The 17,677-nt window shown below is 37.9% G+C and overlaps 1 protein-coding gene and 1 long non-coding RNA gene across 5 annotated transcripts in view; both read left to right on the top strand.

The window, feature by feature from the left end:
* ERLIN1 (ER lipid raft associated 1) overlaps positions 1-9,314 on the top strand; it is a 30,205-nt gene extending 20,891 nt beyond the window's left edge. For all 3 annotated transcript variants that reach the window (XM_072971758.1, XM_072971759.1, XM_072971760.1), the window contains exons 10-12: positions 4,584-4,673; positions 5,568-5,647; positions 7,048-9,314. In XM_072971758.1, coding sequence (XP_072827859.1) covers positions 4,584-4,673; positions 5,568-5,647; positions 7,048-7,269 — 392 coding nt within the window. In that variant the 3' untranslated portion in view covers positions 7,270-9,314. The remainder of the gene's footprint in view (positions 1-4,583; positions 4,674-5,567; positions 5,648-7,047) is intronic.
* A 228-nt stretch (positions 9,315-9,542) lies between these two features.
* Positions 9,543-17,167, top strand: LOC140699385 (uncharacterized). Of its 2 annotated transcripts, none has more exons than XR_012077540.1 (4): positions 9,543-9,631; positions 10,200-10,272; positions 11,099-11,359; positions 15,771-17,167. It is a non-coding gene; the product is annotated as an uncharacterized lncRNA (long non-coding RNA). The 2 variants fall into 2 exon arrangements; XR_012077541.1 differs by lacking the exon at positions 15,771-17,167 and adding an exon at positions 11,885-12,031.
* Positions 17,168-17,677: the final 510 nt, after the last annotated feature.

The raw sequence follows: 17,677 nt of genomic DNA, 5'->3' as shown, positions 1-17,677 counted from the left end.
TTGGATTTCCCAAGCAGTCATTTGTTTTCAGATAAGGACAACTCTGGTCTTTTCCTTATAATCCCACAACTTTTAGTTCTCATCTTACTGCTTTAGGCTATGACTTCAGTGCAGTGTTGAAAAGAAAGATGGTGAGAAGCATTCTTGTCTTGTTCCTAACTTTAAATACATGGTCACAGTGATATTTGCTGTACTTAACTTTTATGAGGTTAATGAAGTTTCTTTCTGTTTTCTTGCTTGCCAAGAGTTTTTATCATGAGTGGCTGCTAAAACTTTTAGAATTTTTTTCTGTAACTGTTGAGATGACCATTATTATTTTTATTTTTAAAGCAGTTAATATGACGAATTATATTAATAGATTTTCTCTTAAAGAATTATTTTGTCTTCCTGGCATAGACCCAACTTGGTCATGATATAGGAGGTTCACCCTAGTACGTTTCTCTATTTGGCTTGCTGATAATTTCTTTTAAATTTTTACTCTTATTTTCATAAATGATCAGCTTGTAACTTTTTTCTTAAACTCTTACGCTTGGGCTTTTTGGCTTTGTTTTGTTTTGGTATCTTAGTTATACTAGCCTCAAAATGAGTTGGAGAGCATTTCTTCTTTTCCTGTGTTCTGGGGCATTTTGTATAACATATATACTATCTCTTTGTAGATTTGGTGAAACTCAGTTATAAAAACCATCTTGGTCTAGTGGGGTTTGTGCTTTTTTGTATGCTGATTTGGTTTTTTTTTAATTTTTGTAGTTTATTATTGAAGTATACTTGATTTACAATGTTGTGTTAGTTTCTGGTGTATAGCAAAGTGATTCAGTTATTCATACATATATTCTTTCTCATAATATTTTCCATTATGGTTTATTACAGGGTAGTGAATATAGTTCCCTATGCTGTACAGTAGGACCTTCCTGTTGCTTGTTTGTTTTTTATGGTAACATTAACCTACTGATTTAATTTCTATATTGTGTCAGATATTTGTTTCTTTTTAAGTCAGTTTTGGTAGTTTATTTTCTAGAAAATTGTCTGTTTCATCTGATATTTCAAATTTGGGGGCATAAATTTGTTTGTAGAGTTCTCCTATGATTTTTTTAAAGCCTTTACCAAATCTGTATGCCCATTTTCATTCCTTATATTGTTTATTTGTTTCTTCTGTTTTGCTAGATCAGTTTTGCCAGAGATTTGTCTTACTCATCTTTTCAGAGAACTGGGGTTTGATTTGATTAATTCTTTTGCCACTTTCTTTTTAATTATTATTTACACTTATTTTTATTTATTCTCTACCTTTTTTGATCTTACTCATTCGTTGTTTTCTAACTTCTTCAATTAACGTAATTCTTTGGTTTTCAGTCTTTTTTAATGGAAGCATGTAAGATTATACATTTTCTTCTAAGTTCTGCTTTAGGTACACATCACATATTTTGAATGTAGCTTATTTATTGGTCTTTAGTTTTAATTAAAAAAATTTCCATTATTTCTTTTTTGACTCATGAATTATTGAAAGTGTATTTTAAAATTTCTAATTGAATGGGTTTTCAGGGAACTACTTTTTATTGTTGATTTCCAATGTTATTGCAGTGTAGTCAGAAAATATGATCTGTTATATGGATAGTTTAAGTATGTGTTGAAATTTGTTTTGTGGCCTATCAGTACATAGTCCTTTTTTGGCAGATGTTCTGTGTGTGCTTGGAAAGAGTGAATGTATATTCTCTGTTGGATGCGGGTTTCTCCGTATATCCATTATGTCAGGATTATGGATTGTATTGTTCACATCTACTATATTCTAATTTTTGCCATCTTGAGCTATCAATTACTGAGAGAGGTGTGTTAAAATCTCTCACTGGAGATTAGGTGGGATTACCATGGATTAGTTGATTTGTAACTTTTTTCTTTATATATTTTGGGACCATATCATTAAAATCATTCAGTTTCAGAATTGGATTGTTACATCTCCCTGGAGAATTGCTCTGTAATAACCCTCTTTTATCCCAGATATGCTTGTTGACTTAAGGTCTATTTTGTCTGATGATAATAGAGCTATGACAGATTTCTCTTGGTTAGTTATTTTCTTGATGTATCTTTTCACATCCTTTTACTTTCAACTTTTCTATGTCATTATGTTTTAGGTATGTCTCTTGTAAACAGCATATAGCTGGATTTTGTTATCTTATCCAATGTGAGAATCTGTCTTTTAACTGGTGAGTTTAGTCTTTTTATATTTATTGTGGTTACTGCTATATTTGGATTTGTTTGTATTATTTAATTTTGTGTCATTTACCATGCTTCTTCCCCCCTCCCCTTTTCTGATTGGTATTGATTGAATTTTCTTTATTCTTTTCTTCCTTTTACTTGATTGGAAGTTTTACATTCCACTTCTAGAATGTATAACTAGTCATTACCTGTAAAATGTTAATCACACCTGGCTTGATAGACTCTGAAGTTAATCTTTCTTTCCCTTCTCTTTTTGAACAATACCTTAGGATACTTTAACTCTTACCACTGTCCTCCAATTTTACATATTATTGTTGCCTAGTATTTTAGTTTTATGTTGTTTTTATTCCCTCATTGATTATCATCATCATCAATTCTTACAGTAAACATTTTATTTTGATTTAAATATGTTGTGTAATTTTTTCCTCTCCATTGCTCTAGCCATTCATTCTTTTTTTTCTGCTAGCTTTTCTTCAGTGAAGGCTAAGGAGTGGAAAATTTATTCAGTCTTCCCTGGTCTGAAATACTTCTGTTTCATTCTTGAATTTAATCTACAGTTCTAAGCCTAACTAAACTTACTTTACTTTGTCACTTTGGCAGTATTATTTCATGTTTGTTTGGCGTCTTCTCCTCTTTTTACTTTTAAGAGTTTTCTCTTTCTTTGGGTGTTCTCCATTTACACTCTGGTGTGTCAGTGGGTTGATGGGTAGAGTATTTTGGTCTCACTGGAATTGCAGCCCTTTAGCAGATCTAGGGTTTTATACAGAAATTTCAGTTCTAACATCTCAAGGCCTCATCTCCCAGCCCTGCGTGGGAAGTAACCCAAGTCCCTCTCCCTTACTTGTCTAATAACCACCCCGACAGCTGCCACCATGAAAGCTCTCAGCTTTCCCTTTACTTGTGTCTCTTGAGGCTCTCCCATTCTTTCTTGTGATCTCAGCAGTGCATTCAAAAACAAATTTGTTGTATTTTATCTAGCATTTTAATGTGTTGGTAGCCGAAGGGTTTCTCATTAGCCTACTCCACTGTTTTTCTTAAACTAGAGGTCGGGCTGTTCTCTTTTATTGATTTATGCCCACATGTTAGAGAACAGTGTTAGGTGGGATTACCACATCAGCTTCCCATGTTGAGACACCATTCTCTGGGTTCTAAGGGCAGGGTCCAGATTCCTCACCTTTTACTCCAATTTTATCATGAGTTTTTTTTGTTTGTTTGTTTGTTTTACTTACAGCTAAATTTTTAGCACAATTGAACATAGTGGTCCATTTTTAGGATGGTATGATAATAGATTGATTTTATGCTGATGGGAAAATAGGGAAGTATGCCTGAAGTTGTTGGTAAAGGATTCTGCCTTCTGGAAAGTAGAAACCACTCTGAAGTGTTCTTTCCATTATGTACTTCCTCCAGAGACCAGAGGTGAGATACGTTAAAATACTCAACTTCTTTGGCTGAAAAGGAGAGTTGAGAATGTTCTTTAAGAATTGCAGTGATTGAATAGAAAGTATGATTAGAGTCTTTCTTCCCTGGTTCTGGATCCTTTGGTTTGGCCAGAGGTTTCTTAGAGGTGTTTTGTTTCCCTGTCTGAAGTTGCTTGCTGTGGGCTACCTTGTTCACTCCCAGCACTCGTTTTCATGTTTTCAGATGAATTACCCTGCTTTCTTTTTTATCTCCTGCAGCTGTCCAAATACTCCTCCTCTGGTAACCCTTCATCACATCATCTCCCTGTTGGTAACTTAACAGTTGATCCTGAGTATATATCAGAGCTAAATTCCATAGCCTGTCACACAAGACACGGTCTTCCAGCCCTCTCTGTAATCTTTTCATTGTCTTCTCTTGTCAGCTGGCTCCTTATCATCTCTTAGTTGTGACTTGCTAATTCATATCTTCCTGTCTTTGCTTATACTTTCTGCTACATTCTCCTAGGTCATGCCTGTTACTTTCTTTAAGATTTTTCCAGAAGGCCTTCCTTAGTTTGACTTGTCTTCCTTATTCTTTTCTTTCTCCTGCCACATTATATAATTGTCCTAAGTTGCCATGCATTTGTGTTGCTCTGTTTTTGTTCTTGGTACTTTCATGAAGTATCTTTTTTTTCCCATTAGCTTGTGGACCATTGCAGTTTAATCCCACGAAGGACTGGAACTTTTTTACCTTTTGTACTCCCCTTTCCTGTAAATGTAGCACTGTCAAAATAGAACAGTGAAGTAGGAAATAAATTCCCTTTTTTCTGTTGAGTTGTTTATAGTTTGGATAGATAAAACTTAATTGGCCCATAAAACCTTATATAATTCAATGTTAGACCATGTGCTGCTGTTTCTAAGTACCACTGGAACTAGAGAAATGGTTTTGAAGGTGTCTTCTTTTCTGTATAATTATAGAAGCAGAGAAGATTGCACAGGTGGCAAAAATTCGATTTCAGCAGAAGGTGATGGAGAAGGAAACTGAAAAACGCATTTCTGAAATTGAAGGTACATCAGGGAGGAAAGAGGCTCTGACTATCCTGAACTGCCTCTCTGTCTCAGGGATTGGCTCATGATTGTGGTGGGTGGGAAGGCCACAGACAGAATAATCTAGCCTTGAAGGAAGTAGCTGGCCTGATATTGTAGACAAATTTTTTTTTAATTGTCAGTACATTTCTAGCTTTTATTTGATTTGTGACTGTGGGTAACTCAATTTTTCATTTTCCATCCTTAAACTGGGTCTTATTTGTTCTCAGGCAAAGTAATCAGTTGTAAAGAATGTAAAAGATAAGAAACCTCACCACCACCAGTTTCTTTTCTACCTGTCAGACAAAAAATAACCAAACAATTAGCTGGGGAAAAAGCAGCCCCAGTTTTCATAGAGGCTCCCCAGCTCTTTATTACACACAGTGAGATGTTGATGTTTTTAGCTCACAGTCTTGAAGACCAAACATTCAGCCTTTTGATTTACATGCTGCTGTTTCCTGTCATTCTGCTTTAACTGATTCTGGATCAGATCTCCAAGGGTGGGGACAAGGCAGTAAATAGAGCAGAGCTTTTATGTGTGAACTTTACTTAAAGCCTAGAGCCTGGGTGGAGATTGAGGCTTTGGGGGATGGAGGAAAGAAAGAGCAACTTTAGGTGGAAAAATGAAGAGGGCTTAGACAAGCTGAGAGTTAACTCAGCAGTGACAGGAGTATCACCGTCTGAGCAGGTGCTGTCTGGGAACTGGGATTTGGAAACTGGTAACGTTGTTAATGCCTTTAAGTAAAGTAAATGATCAGACTATCAGGCAGTGAATAAAGGGGCTCCTACTTAAGGTAGAGTCTGAACTCTTAACCAGCTGAGGAAATGGATTGCAACTTCACTTTGTTTTAAACACCTGACTGTTTTGCTTTCTAGATGCTGCATTTCTGGCCCGAGAGAAGGCGAAAGCAGATGCTGAGTATTATGCCGCACACAAGTATGCCACCTCAAACAAGGTGACCGGCTCTCCCTGCCACGCTCCTAATAATGTAGTTTAGGTGTTTGCTTTCCTTTGTCGGGGGCTCTAGTGTGATAGAGGTGATTTTCATCCAGTGTCAAGGAAGGGTGGTTACCATCACAGCCTCTAGAATCAGCCAGTTCCTTAGTGAGACATACATTGCACACTCACTGTGTAGTTCCTTATAAAAGTGGGGGGCTAGGACAGAGGCACCAGATACATACATCCGGGTCAGATGCCATAAATTCCTTCATAAGGGCTCAGTAATCAAGAAAGTTAAGGGTCTTTTCCTGAAATGACAAGAGTGACAAGAAAAGAGTGAAGTTCATTTAGAATTGCTTCCCAGATAAGATAGCCCTTCAGGGTAGATGCTAAGCTTATTTAGAGCAGCATTTTTCATCAGACATTCTTAGCATTTTGGGCTGAGATACTTTTTCATTGTTGAAGACTATCTCATGCATTATGGGATATTTTGCATCCCCGGCCCTTCCCTACTAAACTATCAGTAGGCTCACCAATTATTTTAACAATCCACACCCCCCGCCACGTTTCCAAATGCCCCCAATTGAATACTGCTTGTCTGTTGGATTTAAAAAATACTCTAATCATAGGGAATTTCATATGTGGTAACTTGAGAAAGGAGGGTTGGTGATATATGGATGAACAGTTTTTGTGCAGGGACTGGGGTGAGTTTAGCTCTAGAGAGTAGAGACCTAGTTAGTAGGAATTACTCACATAAAAGTCAGCTAGAACCCCTAGAATTCTGGAAAAGGAAGGATGTGACCAAGGTTTATGAGATTATCAATTGTACAGTAGAGTGGAACAGAGAAAAAGTTGAGAAAGAGGTTGCTAAGTTATATGATACAGTTCGAAGAATTAGAGTCAAGATTTAAGGTATAGACAGGGCTTAAACCTTTTTGATTTAAGAAGAAACAACATAATCTGTATTCAGAAGAAATTATAGGAAATGATAGATTGTCAGAATGAGAGTTGTCAGTACTTTGAAATCCAGTATAAATTTAGAAATAACTTAACATATTGGAGGACACAGCTTTATAGAAACAGCATGGTATTTGGTCAAGATGAAGGCAAGGTGAGAAATTTCAGTTATGAAGCCAGTGATCCCAATCTGTCATGGGAGAATCTGGCCAGGCACACGTATCAAGACTTTGTCACTGAGGTCAGCCCTATGCTGAAAGGGGCAGTAGTTCTATGCCATTTTGGAAAATGCCGTTTATGTGATAGCCACACTTCAAAGTGAGAGAGGGTCATTGGTAACGATTCAGAGTTGAGTAGTGATATTCAGCAGAGCAATAGAGAAAATGTATGTAAGGAAAGAGAGAGATGACTGTCACACCAAAGTGTCCCGATGTCTTTGCTCTTCTTTGCCTCTCACAGCACAAATTGACCCCGGAATATCTGGAGCTCAAAAGGTACCAGGCCATTGCTTCTAACAGTAAGATCTACTTTGGCAGCAACATCCCTAGCATGTTCGTGGACTCCTCTTGTGCTTTGAAATATTCAGATGTTAGGACTGGAAGAAAAAGCTCGCTCCCCTCTGAGGAGGCTCTTGAACCCTCTGGAGAGAACCCCATCCAAAACAAGGAGAGCACAGGTTGATGCAAGAGGTGGAAGTGTTCTCCTGTATCAAGATGTGGCCCAAGGGGTTAAGTGGGAACAATGGTTATAAGACTCTTCAGATTTACAGAGAACTCAAGCTCCCTCTGTTCTGCCTCTCCTGTGGTAGTCCTGGTTTATCAGCTGACTGCAGGGTAGAGCCAGCTGTCTGGCACCCAAAATGGTCTTTTCAGCCACAGTTTTATCAAGTATCCTGTGTGTGTTCCTTTCTAAACTGGTACTCATGAATGAGGGAAACTCTGATGCTAAGATACTGCCTGCACTGGAATGTTAAACACTAAATATATGACAAGCTGTGTTTTTCTAAGCTGAGATCTGTTGAATAATGTTTACATTGGTCCCCGGGGAAATGTGTGCTCAGCCATTCAAGAGATAGGCCAGAGAGAAGATGGCCACGGTGTGGTAAGTGTAAAGAAGACTGATCGTGCCGGGACCCAGACTCTCTCTTTGGGGTCTAGGCCCAGCATTCATCCATGTGATTAGCATCTAGTCTGCTGAAGTTCTCCAGGAAATGATCTTCCACTTGAGCAACCATTTGCTTAATATGATTTGCACCTTTTTGTTTTTCTACAGTCAAGATGGTGGCCTGCTGGGATGTGCCACCCAATCAGAGATTCCTCATAGAGATGCCTAATCATTAGTTTATTACATTAGTAAGCTCAAAGATAGAGCTTGGTTTGAAGTTTGGGGTGAGATGAAACCTTTGTGTTGAACTGAAGCTCTGGGGCCCTGTGTTCCCCTCCATTGGGTGATGACTGTCTGTGTCACTGCCCTGGGCCATGTGTGACTAAGGTGCCTGGTTTTTAGCCACAGACAGCTCTATATGTCAACTCACAGCTCTGGCCAAGAGTGGAACAGGGCTTTAACCAGAAAAAGGAGCAGCGTCCAGTTCCTCCACTGCACAGTATCATAACTGCAGGAAGTTTTTATTTGTAAAACTGGATTTGGGATACATTCATTTTCCCCAATACCTCTGCCTAAAGGTTAAATCCTGGGGCTGCCATGGTTACTAGCACACTGACTCTCCTTCTCAATATTGGTCATCAGGAGCCCACATAGTGTGGAGCAAAGAACGACCTAGAAAGCATCCTTGGTCATCTTTGTCTCCTTCCCTTCTGGCCCTGAGATGCTGAAATCAAAGCTGTTCCCCAGCTTTCACCTAATCTAGGAGATTAGTATTATTCCACTGACTTTCTGGGCAGCCAATAGATTTAATCTTCCTTGAGAGAATGACAGTTAGCCTGTGGCAATGGGAGATCTGTTTCATCTGGACCTTTTTTTCCTTAAGATTAATTTTCCTGAATCAGTGTGCCCTGTAGTTAGGCCTGAGTTTATGCAGTTTGTTAAGACCCCTTTTGTGTACACTATGTTCAAGTCAGACGGAAAATTCATGGGACCACTTCCAGAAACTTCTCAGCTAACTGTCAGTCTCATGACAGCTTGTAGGTTGTGCCAAACACTTTCTATGGAAAATGAATCCGATTTGAGGTCTTTTCCCTGGGCCTTATCCTATAAAGGCGTTTGTAATATGGGAAGAATCTTTATTTTGTTTTGTTTCTGCTCATTTAATTATACGTGTTTTCTTTATGAATGAATTTTGTGTTCTAGCCCTCTTTAAAAGAACTTTTGAACTATAAAATAAACTCTTCACCTGTCATATGTTGTTGCTGCATATAAATAATGATTGTTGTGGGAAATCTGGATCGTTGACCTTTGTATTTTCATTCCTAGAGATGTTTCCTATTCCCGTGAGCTAAAAGCTGTTGCCCCAAAGTGATGACTGTGGGTTTCTTACAAGCCACAAGCCCTTGTGGCAGAGTTGAGGAACAGGGAAATAGCGCTGTGAAGTTTGCAAGAAAGGACTTCCACTTAAACTCTCGTGGAGTGTGTTTCCCTGTGCTCGCTGGAGCTCTCAGTCTGTCCCTCCTTCAGGGATGTTCCTTTTGGTAATCTTGAAGTCTAAATTTGTATGTGAAATGCTACCTTTTTTTTAAAGAAACTAAATAAAATTATTTTACTATCAGTGACTTGTGTTTTTCCCATGTGTCTCCACTCTCCTGCCGCTTGCCCTGCTCCTAGGGCTGTCCTGTGCGGCTCAGCGCGGGAGCCGGTTTCCTTACTGGTTTCACTGAACTGTAGAAGTTCTTCTTACAGTCTTCCCAGAATTCTCCTGTAAGAATTTTGAAAGCAGGGTTTCCATTGTTTCCTGACTCATGGAATTTAACGGGGGTTGTTCTTTGATTCTTTGTGGGATACGGCCAGCAGCAGAGGAGCGAAGGGGGAGGGTGGATAATGGTGCCCTTCGGAGACTGCCTGAGAGGAGGTGGGGAGGCGTTATCCAGAGGTGAAAGAAGGACAAGTTGTATAAATTGTAACTGGCAAGAGTGTGATAGAATTAACTTCACTAATTCAGATGTTAGCCCAAGAGCAGGGGTTGGACCTGCTCTTTCCAAGCTCTCTGTAGGACGATTTCACAGTGTCTCAGGAACAATTTTAGAGGGATGTTGGGGGCAGTGAGGCTTGGTAATTGGGAGTTTGGGAAAGAGCAGCCCTTTACTCAGGTCCCTGTGGGATCCAACCCCACAGTATCCTACATTTGTGACTACAGACCAGGGAAGTTTAATTCAAACTAATTATCCTGTAGGCTTTTAGTAGGTCTGAAAATGAACTGATTTAGAATTAAGTGATTTCTGCCTCTTGCTGTGGGGAAGGAATCTTGTGAATGAGAAGTTGTGAATTAAAAAAAGAAGTGGCTTCTGACTGCTTTAGGATTAAGTCCCAAATGTGTGCGTGTAAGGCTCTTCATGATTCGCCCCCACTGGCCTCTCCACCCCAGGTCCTCGAATGTGCCTTCTCTCTGTCCTTTTGCATGTATTATTTCATCCACCTAGCTCACTTTTTCTCCCTTACAGCTCCAACTTCCCTTTGCTAACTCCTAAGTAGTCTTCACTTCTTCAGCGAGGTCACCCGGCACTGCTTGCTCAGGTCAGCACCCCAAGTTCCCCTCTTTGTAGCACTCCACATGCCTCACGTTAACCTGCTTAGTGTCTGTTCTCACAAACGTTCGGCTCCCTAGGGGCAGGGCCTGGGGCTGTGCTCTTCCCAGGGGTTGTATCTATTGCTCATGCCTGGCAGTGCCTGGCCCTTGTGAGTTGGTCAGTTATAAAAGAACAAAAGGATGAATGTGAAATGCAGGTGAGTAGTGGGGGAAAAGGACACAGAAGTTAGGCTAGAGTGTCCATTTCAGAACCTGGTGTTTGTCCTTGGGAAATTACCTAATGTCTCTCAACTTGTTTGCCTGTCCTTGGGGAGCTCTTCAGTGGGTTCAGCAAGATATGTTTATACACCTGGAACAGGATTTGTACATGGTGACCGCTGAGGTGCATTAGTTCACTCGGCCTATAAGAGTCAGTGTGTGTTTTTGTCTCTATGTAGATTGTAAATTCCTGCGGTGGACAGAGAGCACAGGGCGTGATACAAGTGCAGCATAAAATACACATTGAATTATGTCCTCAGCAGCAATGGCCTAAGCTAGCTGGATTTTGAACTTCAACCATAGCCCTCCAGGAACGTCTCAGCAAACTGAGCCAGCTTCTCTGCTCTCTTCTGCTCTCTTGCCTTTGTATAAGCATTTAAAACTAACTTACTGTTAATCCATTGCTCACTATCCCAAGTGTCCATTATTACATAGACCATAACTCAGAATGACATTTTTCTTGTTTTCCTTACCATGTTTCTTTGGAGTTAATGTCTTTCATCTTTTTTCCTATTATCTCTTTGTATCCATTTTTCCACGTTTTATCTGCTACAGGCTCAATGTGTCCCCCTGAAAAGTCATGTTGAAACTCTAACGCCCCATATGATAATACTTGGAGACGGAACCTTTGAAAGGTAATTAGGTTGTGAAGGTGGAGCCATCAGTACCCTTACAAGAAGAAATGTGAGAAAGATGTCTCTCTGGGCTGTGTGAGGACACAGCAAGAAGGAGACTGTCTGCAAAGCAGGAGGAGCACTCTCACCAGGCACCAGATCTGCTGCCACTTTGATCTTGGACTTCCCATCATCCAGAACTGTAAGAAATAAATGTTTCTTAAGCCACCCAGCTTATGATATGTTGCTATAGTGGCCCGAGCAGACCAAGATACCAGTTATTTCTATTTTTTATCTTCAAAAACAATTTTATCTTTAAAAAAAAATTTTATCTTTCCTTCCTTTCTTCCTATAAATATTTACTGGACATCTAGTCTGTGCTAGTTGCTAAGGCAACAAAAAGGCTTTTAGCTTTGTGTGGAGGGTAGGGTGATACAACAAATAGGCAAGTATAATAGTGTGGTAAGTACCACAGCAGAGTAGACACTGGATGCGCGGGCACAGATGAGGGTCAGCACAGTCTGGTGATTTCTAGGACGCAGTGTCAGACCTGAGCCAAAATTTTAGGGATACACAGGAGGCAGCCAGCCAGCTGAAGAGTGATGCTGATGGTGGAATGAGTTCAGGCAATGGGAGCATCACATGCTATTGAATTTTAAAATGCAGGTCACTGGGTCTCCAGGCCTCAGCAGTGCCATGCATGCAATTAACATGTTTTTCACCCCAGGGTTCCTCCCACACTGTGGAAGCTGCAGTGGTTTGGAACATGTACTCAACTCAGAGCTGCATAAGAATTAATATCCTGAGGGACAACCCTCAACCAATGAGGGGACAGAAGTGCAAATGGGCAGAGAGAAATCTTTTCAGTGGAGACAGCAACCCTCTTGACACAACATGATTTATGTTAAATTTATGAATTAAACATAAATTCAGCAAGTATTTGTTGAATGCCTGGTATATGCCAGGAAACCTAAAACCTAAGTATTGGACCAACAATGAACAAAACAATAATGAATAAGACAGATATTGTCTTTGTTCTCTTAGAATCATAAGTCTCATGGGAAGGTGGACTTTAACCAAAGAATTTCATGTTTCAGCAGCACACATACTAAAATCAAAGAATTTCAACTATAATGAGGCTATATAAATGGGAGGAATGTAGTGCTAGGAATGTTAAAAAAAAAAAGAGTGAGAGAAGGGAGAGAGAAAGAATGAGAAACTGCTAGCCAGTTAACGATCTGGGTATAACAACAATAGAAAAAAATTTTTAATGGGCAAAAAATCTCAGTAGACATTTCTTCAGATAAGATATAAATGTCCAGTAAGAATATGAAAGATGTTCAACATCATTAGTCTTTAGGGAAATGCCAAGCAAAACCACAATGAGAGCACTTCATACCCACTAAAATGGCGATAACAAAAAAGACAGACAATGACAAGTGTTGGCAAGGATGTGGAGAAACTGAAATCCTCATACATTGCTAGTGGAAATAAAAAATGGTGCAGCTACTTTGGAATATGTTTTGACAGTTCCTCAAGGTGGTAAACATAGAGTTACCATATGACCTAACAATTCTACTTCTAGGTATCTACCCAGAAGAATTAAGTCATGTCCACGCAGACTGAACTGTATACTTCCCCCACGCCACCGTGAAGCATTTTTTTTGAAGTACAGTTAGTTACAATATGTCAATTTCTGGTGTACAGCATAATGTCCCAGTCATGCATGTATATGCATATATTCACTTTCATATTCTTTTTCATTAAAGGTTATTACTAGATATTGAATGTAGTTCCCTGTGCTATACAGAAGAAATTTGCTTTTCATCTATTTTTATAAATAGTGGTTATCATTTGCAAATCTCAAACTCCCAAATTTATCCCTTCCTACCCCTTTTCCCTCAGTAACCATAAGATTGTTTACTATGTCTGGAGGTCTGTTTCTGTTTTGTAGATGAGTTCATTAGTGTCCTCTTTTTTCTTTTTTCTTTTTTTTTTTTTTTTTGGATTCCACATGAGTGATATTCTATGGTATTTTTCTTTCTATTTCTAGCTTCCTTCACTTAGAATGACAATCTCCAGGTCCATCCATGTTGCTGCAAATGGCATTTTATTTTTTATCACTGAGTAGTATTCCATTGTATAAATATACCACAACTTCATTATCCACTCATCTGTTGATGGACATTTAGGTTGTTTCCATGCCTTGGCTGTTGTAAATAGTGCTGCTATGAACACTGGGGTGTGTGTATCTTTTCGAATTAGAGTTCCCTCTGGATATATCCCCAGGAGTGGGATTGCTGGATCATATGGTAAGTTTATTTTTAGTGTTTTGAGGAATTTCCATACTATTTTACATAATGGCTGCAAAAACCTTTCAAGATTTTTAATTGATTAGGTAATTTTAAAACTGCCCTTTCCTAACGTGTTTACCAGTCCATTCTATTCACTTGCTTTCAACACCAAAACAATATCAAAGTTTTAACTTTTGAAACATTTCAAAGTCAATAATTTACTTCACTGTGGAACGTCTGCAGCCAAATGCTTGAAAACAACTCAGCATAAGCATCAGTGGACACTGGTTTCACAGGTGCTGGAAGGAATGCAACAATGTATGTGACATCCCTAAGCTAATTACCTCTGCCTGGGTTCTTTATGCACAAACCCTTCATCGGCTGTGGCTCTATCTCAGCCTTGTGGCTAGTGGATATGTGAATGTGGGCTAATAAGCAAGCTTGTTTAATAGAAGCAAATAGTCTGCTGTGGAAAAATAGAAGTGGCTCTGAAATCAGTGAAAAATAGTAAAGTTGAAATCATTTAATGAAGAATTTTAGGGCTTAATAGATTTTTAATGTTTTCTATAAATAATGGGAAACCCATAGTAGACTTATTTTTTAGATTTTGAAAAAGATTTGTTACAACAAATTCCCCATAAAATAATGTCTAGATTCTGAGACATTACTATTAATAGTAAGATTTACCTCAAAGAATAAATCAGTATAAGCATTAATTACCTCAAATGCAAATACAAATGAGGTAACATTTTCCAAATACCAACTTAGTAATCATCTTTTTCTTTATTGTGGAAAAATATACATAAAATTTACCACTTTAGCCATTTTTAAATGTACAGTTCAGTGGCATTAAGTACATACAAAGTTTTGTGCAATCATTACCATAATCCATTTCTAGAACTCTTTTTTAAATTAGATAAATTTATTAACAGAAATTTTCCCAGAAGAAAAATACTAGATTGTTTCACTGTAGTATTTTACCAAAATTTTCAGGAAAAATAATACTAATCTTTCAATTAAATTTTGAAAAACTCTTTTATTAAAAATAAAAATGGAACACTTACAAACTTATTTTATCTGGTCATCATAAGCCTGTTTTTAAAACCAGACAAACACATTATAGAGAATAAAACTGCAAACCAATGTTCTTCATGAACGTAGGTACAAAAATCCATAGCAAAGTATTGGCAAGTCAAACGCAGCAAAACAGAAATGTTTTACTACATGAGAAAGAAGAGCTGTTCATCCCAGGAATGCAAGATTAATTTAACACTTAAAAATCAGTCATTGTTATACAACTAATAATGCAAGGTAAATGCAGTCTTCTTCCTTTTTTCTTGTATCTGTACGATGTAAATGTCCAGGGCATAAGGGTTGTCTTTCATTTGTTGTATAGTGGTGGATGCTGTCATCTTTCAATAAAACAGAGATATTTTGATTTCCATCATTTTCTAATTTGCAGACATATATATTAAATACAGAATAAATAGAAATGAATTTTTCAAGTTCATAAAAAAATCAGTCATTGTAAATTATAATTTATTTTTATAGAGTTAGCTTTGGGGGGATTATTTTTTATTCAATTGTAGTTGCTGTGCAATATTATATATTACAGATGTACAACATCCTGATTCACTATTTTTAATGATTTCACTCCATTTATAATTATTATAAAACACTGACTATATCCCTGTGTTGTACAATATATCCTTGTGGCTTATTTTATACCTAATTTTATACCCAATAGTTTATACTCCTTAATTCCCTATCCCTATATTGCCCCTCCTCACTCCCTCTCTCCACTGGTAACCACTAGTTTGTTCTCTATATCTGTAGGCCTGCTTCTTTTTCTGTTATATTCACTAGTCTGTTAGATGTTTCAGATTCCACATATAAGTGATATCATACAGCACTTGTCTTTCTGTCTGACTTATTTCACTTAGCATAATGCCCTCCAAGTCCATCCATGTAGCTGCAAATGGCAAATTTTCATTTTTAATGATTGAGTAGTATTCCATTGTGCATATGTGTGTGTGCATATATATTTATGTGTGTGTGTACAGATATATATATACACACACACACATACCCCACATTTTCTTTATCCATTCATCAGTTGATGGACCCTTACGTTGCTTCCATATCTTGGCAATTATAAATAATGTTGCTATCCTCGCCCACATTTGTTAATTATGTTCTTTTTGATGATAGCCATTCTGACAGGTATGAGGTGATATCTCATTGTGGTTTTGATTTGCATGATTAACAATGTTGAGCATCTTTTCATATGCCTGTTGGCCATCTGCATTTTTTCTTTAGAAAAATGTGTATCATGGAACAGAATAGAGAGCCCAGAAATGAACCCACAAACTTTTGGTCAACTTATCTTCGACAAAGGAGGCAAGAATATACAATGGAATAAAGACAGTCTCTTCAGCAAATGGTGTTGGGAAAACTGGACAGCAGCATGTAAAACAATGAAGCTAGAAAACTCCCTTACACCATATACAAAAATCAACTCAAAATGGATTAAAGACTTAAACATAAGACAAGATACAATAAACCTCCTAGAGGAAAACATAGGCAAAACATTATCTGACATACATTTCAAAAATTTTCTCCTAGAAGAAATAAAAGCAAGAATAAACAAATTGGACCTAATGAAACTTACAAGCTTCTGCAGAGCAAAGGAAACCAGAAATAAAACAAGAAGAAAACCTACGGAATGGGAGAAAATTTTTGCAAGTGAAACCAATAAAGGCTTGATCTCCAGAATATACAAGCAGCTCATATGACAGAATAAGAAAAAAAAATAAACAAACCAATCCAAAAATGGGCAGAAGACATAAACAAGCAATTCTCCAAGGAAGACATACAAATGATCAAAAAGCACATGAAAAAATGCTCAATATCACTAATTATCAGAGAAATGCAAATCAAAACTACAATGAGGTATCACCTCACACCAGACAGAATGGCCGTCATTCAAAAATCCAAAAATGACAAATGCTGGAGAGGCTGTGGAGAAAGGGGAACCCTCCTACACTGCTGGTGGGAATGCAGTTTGGTGCAGCCACTATGGAAAACAGTGTGGAGATTCCTCAAAAGACTAGGAATAGACTTACCATATGACCCAGGAATCCCACTCCTGGGCTTGTACCCAGAAGGAAATCTACTTCAGGATGACACCTGCACCCCAATGTTCATAGCAGCACTATTTACAATAACCAAAACATGGAAACAGCCTAAATGTCCATCAACAGGTGACTGGATAAAGAAGAAGTGGTATATTTATACAATGGAATACTACTCAGCCATAAAAACTGACAACATAATGCCATTTGCAGCAACATGGATGCTCCTAGAGAATGTCATTCTAAGTGAAGTAAGCCAGAAAGAGAAAGAAAAATACCATGAGATCGCTCATATGTGGAATCAAAAAAACAAAAACAAACAAACAAAAACAAAGCATAAATACAGGACAGAAATAGACTCATGGACAGAGAATACAGACTTGTGGTTACCGGGGGGGGCGGGTAGAGGGTGGGAAGGGATAGACTGGGATTTCAAAATTGTAGAATAGATAAACAAGATTACACTGTATAGCACAGGGAAATATACACAAAATGTTATGATAAATCACAGAGAAAAAAATGTAACAATGAGTGTGTATATGTCCATGAATGACTGAAAAATTGTGCTGAACACTGGAATTTGACACAACACTGTAAAATGATTATGAATCAATAAAAAATGTAAAAAAAAAAAGAAAAGAAAAATGTGTATCAGTTTTGCCCATTTTTCAATCAGGTTTTTTTTTTCATGTTGAGTTGTTTGAGCTGTTTGTATATGTTGGATAGTAGTCCCTTGTGAGTTGTATCATTTGCAAATATTTTCTCTCATTCAGTGGGTTGTCATTTCAATTTGTTGATGAGTTCCTTTGCTATGCAAAGCTTTTACATTTAATTAGGTCCCGTTTCTTTATTTTTGCTTTTATTTCCTTTGCTTTAGGAGATGGATCCCGGACAGATCTAGATGAATCTAGAAATCTTTCAACATCCAAAACAGAAACTCTGTACCCATTAAAACATTAACTCCCTTTTCTCTCCCCCTTCCAGCTCCTGGTAACCTTTGTTCTACTTTCCATGTCTCTGTATTTGATTACTCTATGTCCCTCGTATGAGTGAAACCAAACAACATCTGTACTTTTACATCATGCTTATTTC

The sequence above is a fragment of the Vicugna pacos genome, chromosome 11 (genome assembly GCF_048564905.1).
Source record: "Vicugna pacos chromosome 11, VicPac4, whole genome shotgun sequence".
In the NCBI taxonomy this organism is placed as follows: domain Eukaryota; kingdom Metazoa; phylum Chordata; class Mammalia; order Artiodactyla; family Camelidae; genus Vicugna; species Vicugna pacos.
Note: the sequence above shows the minus strand (reverse complement) of the source record. Positions and strands in the feature narration are given on the sequence as shown.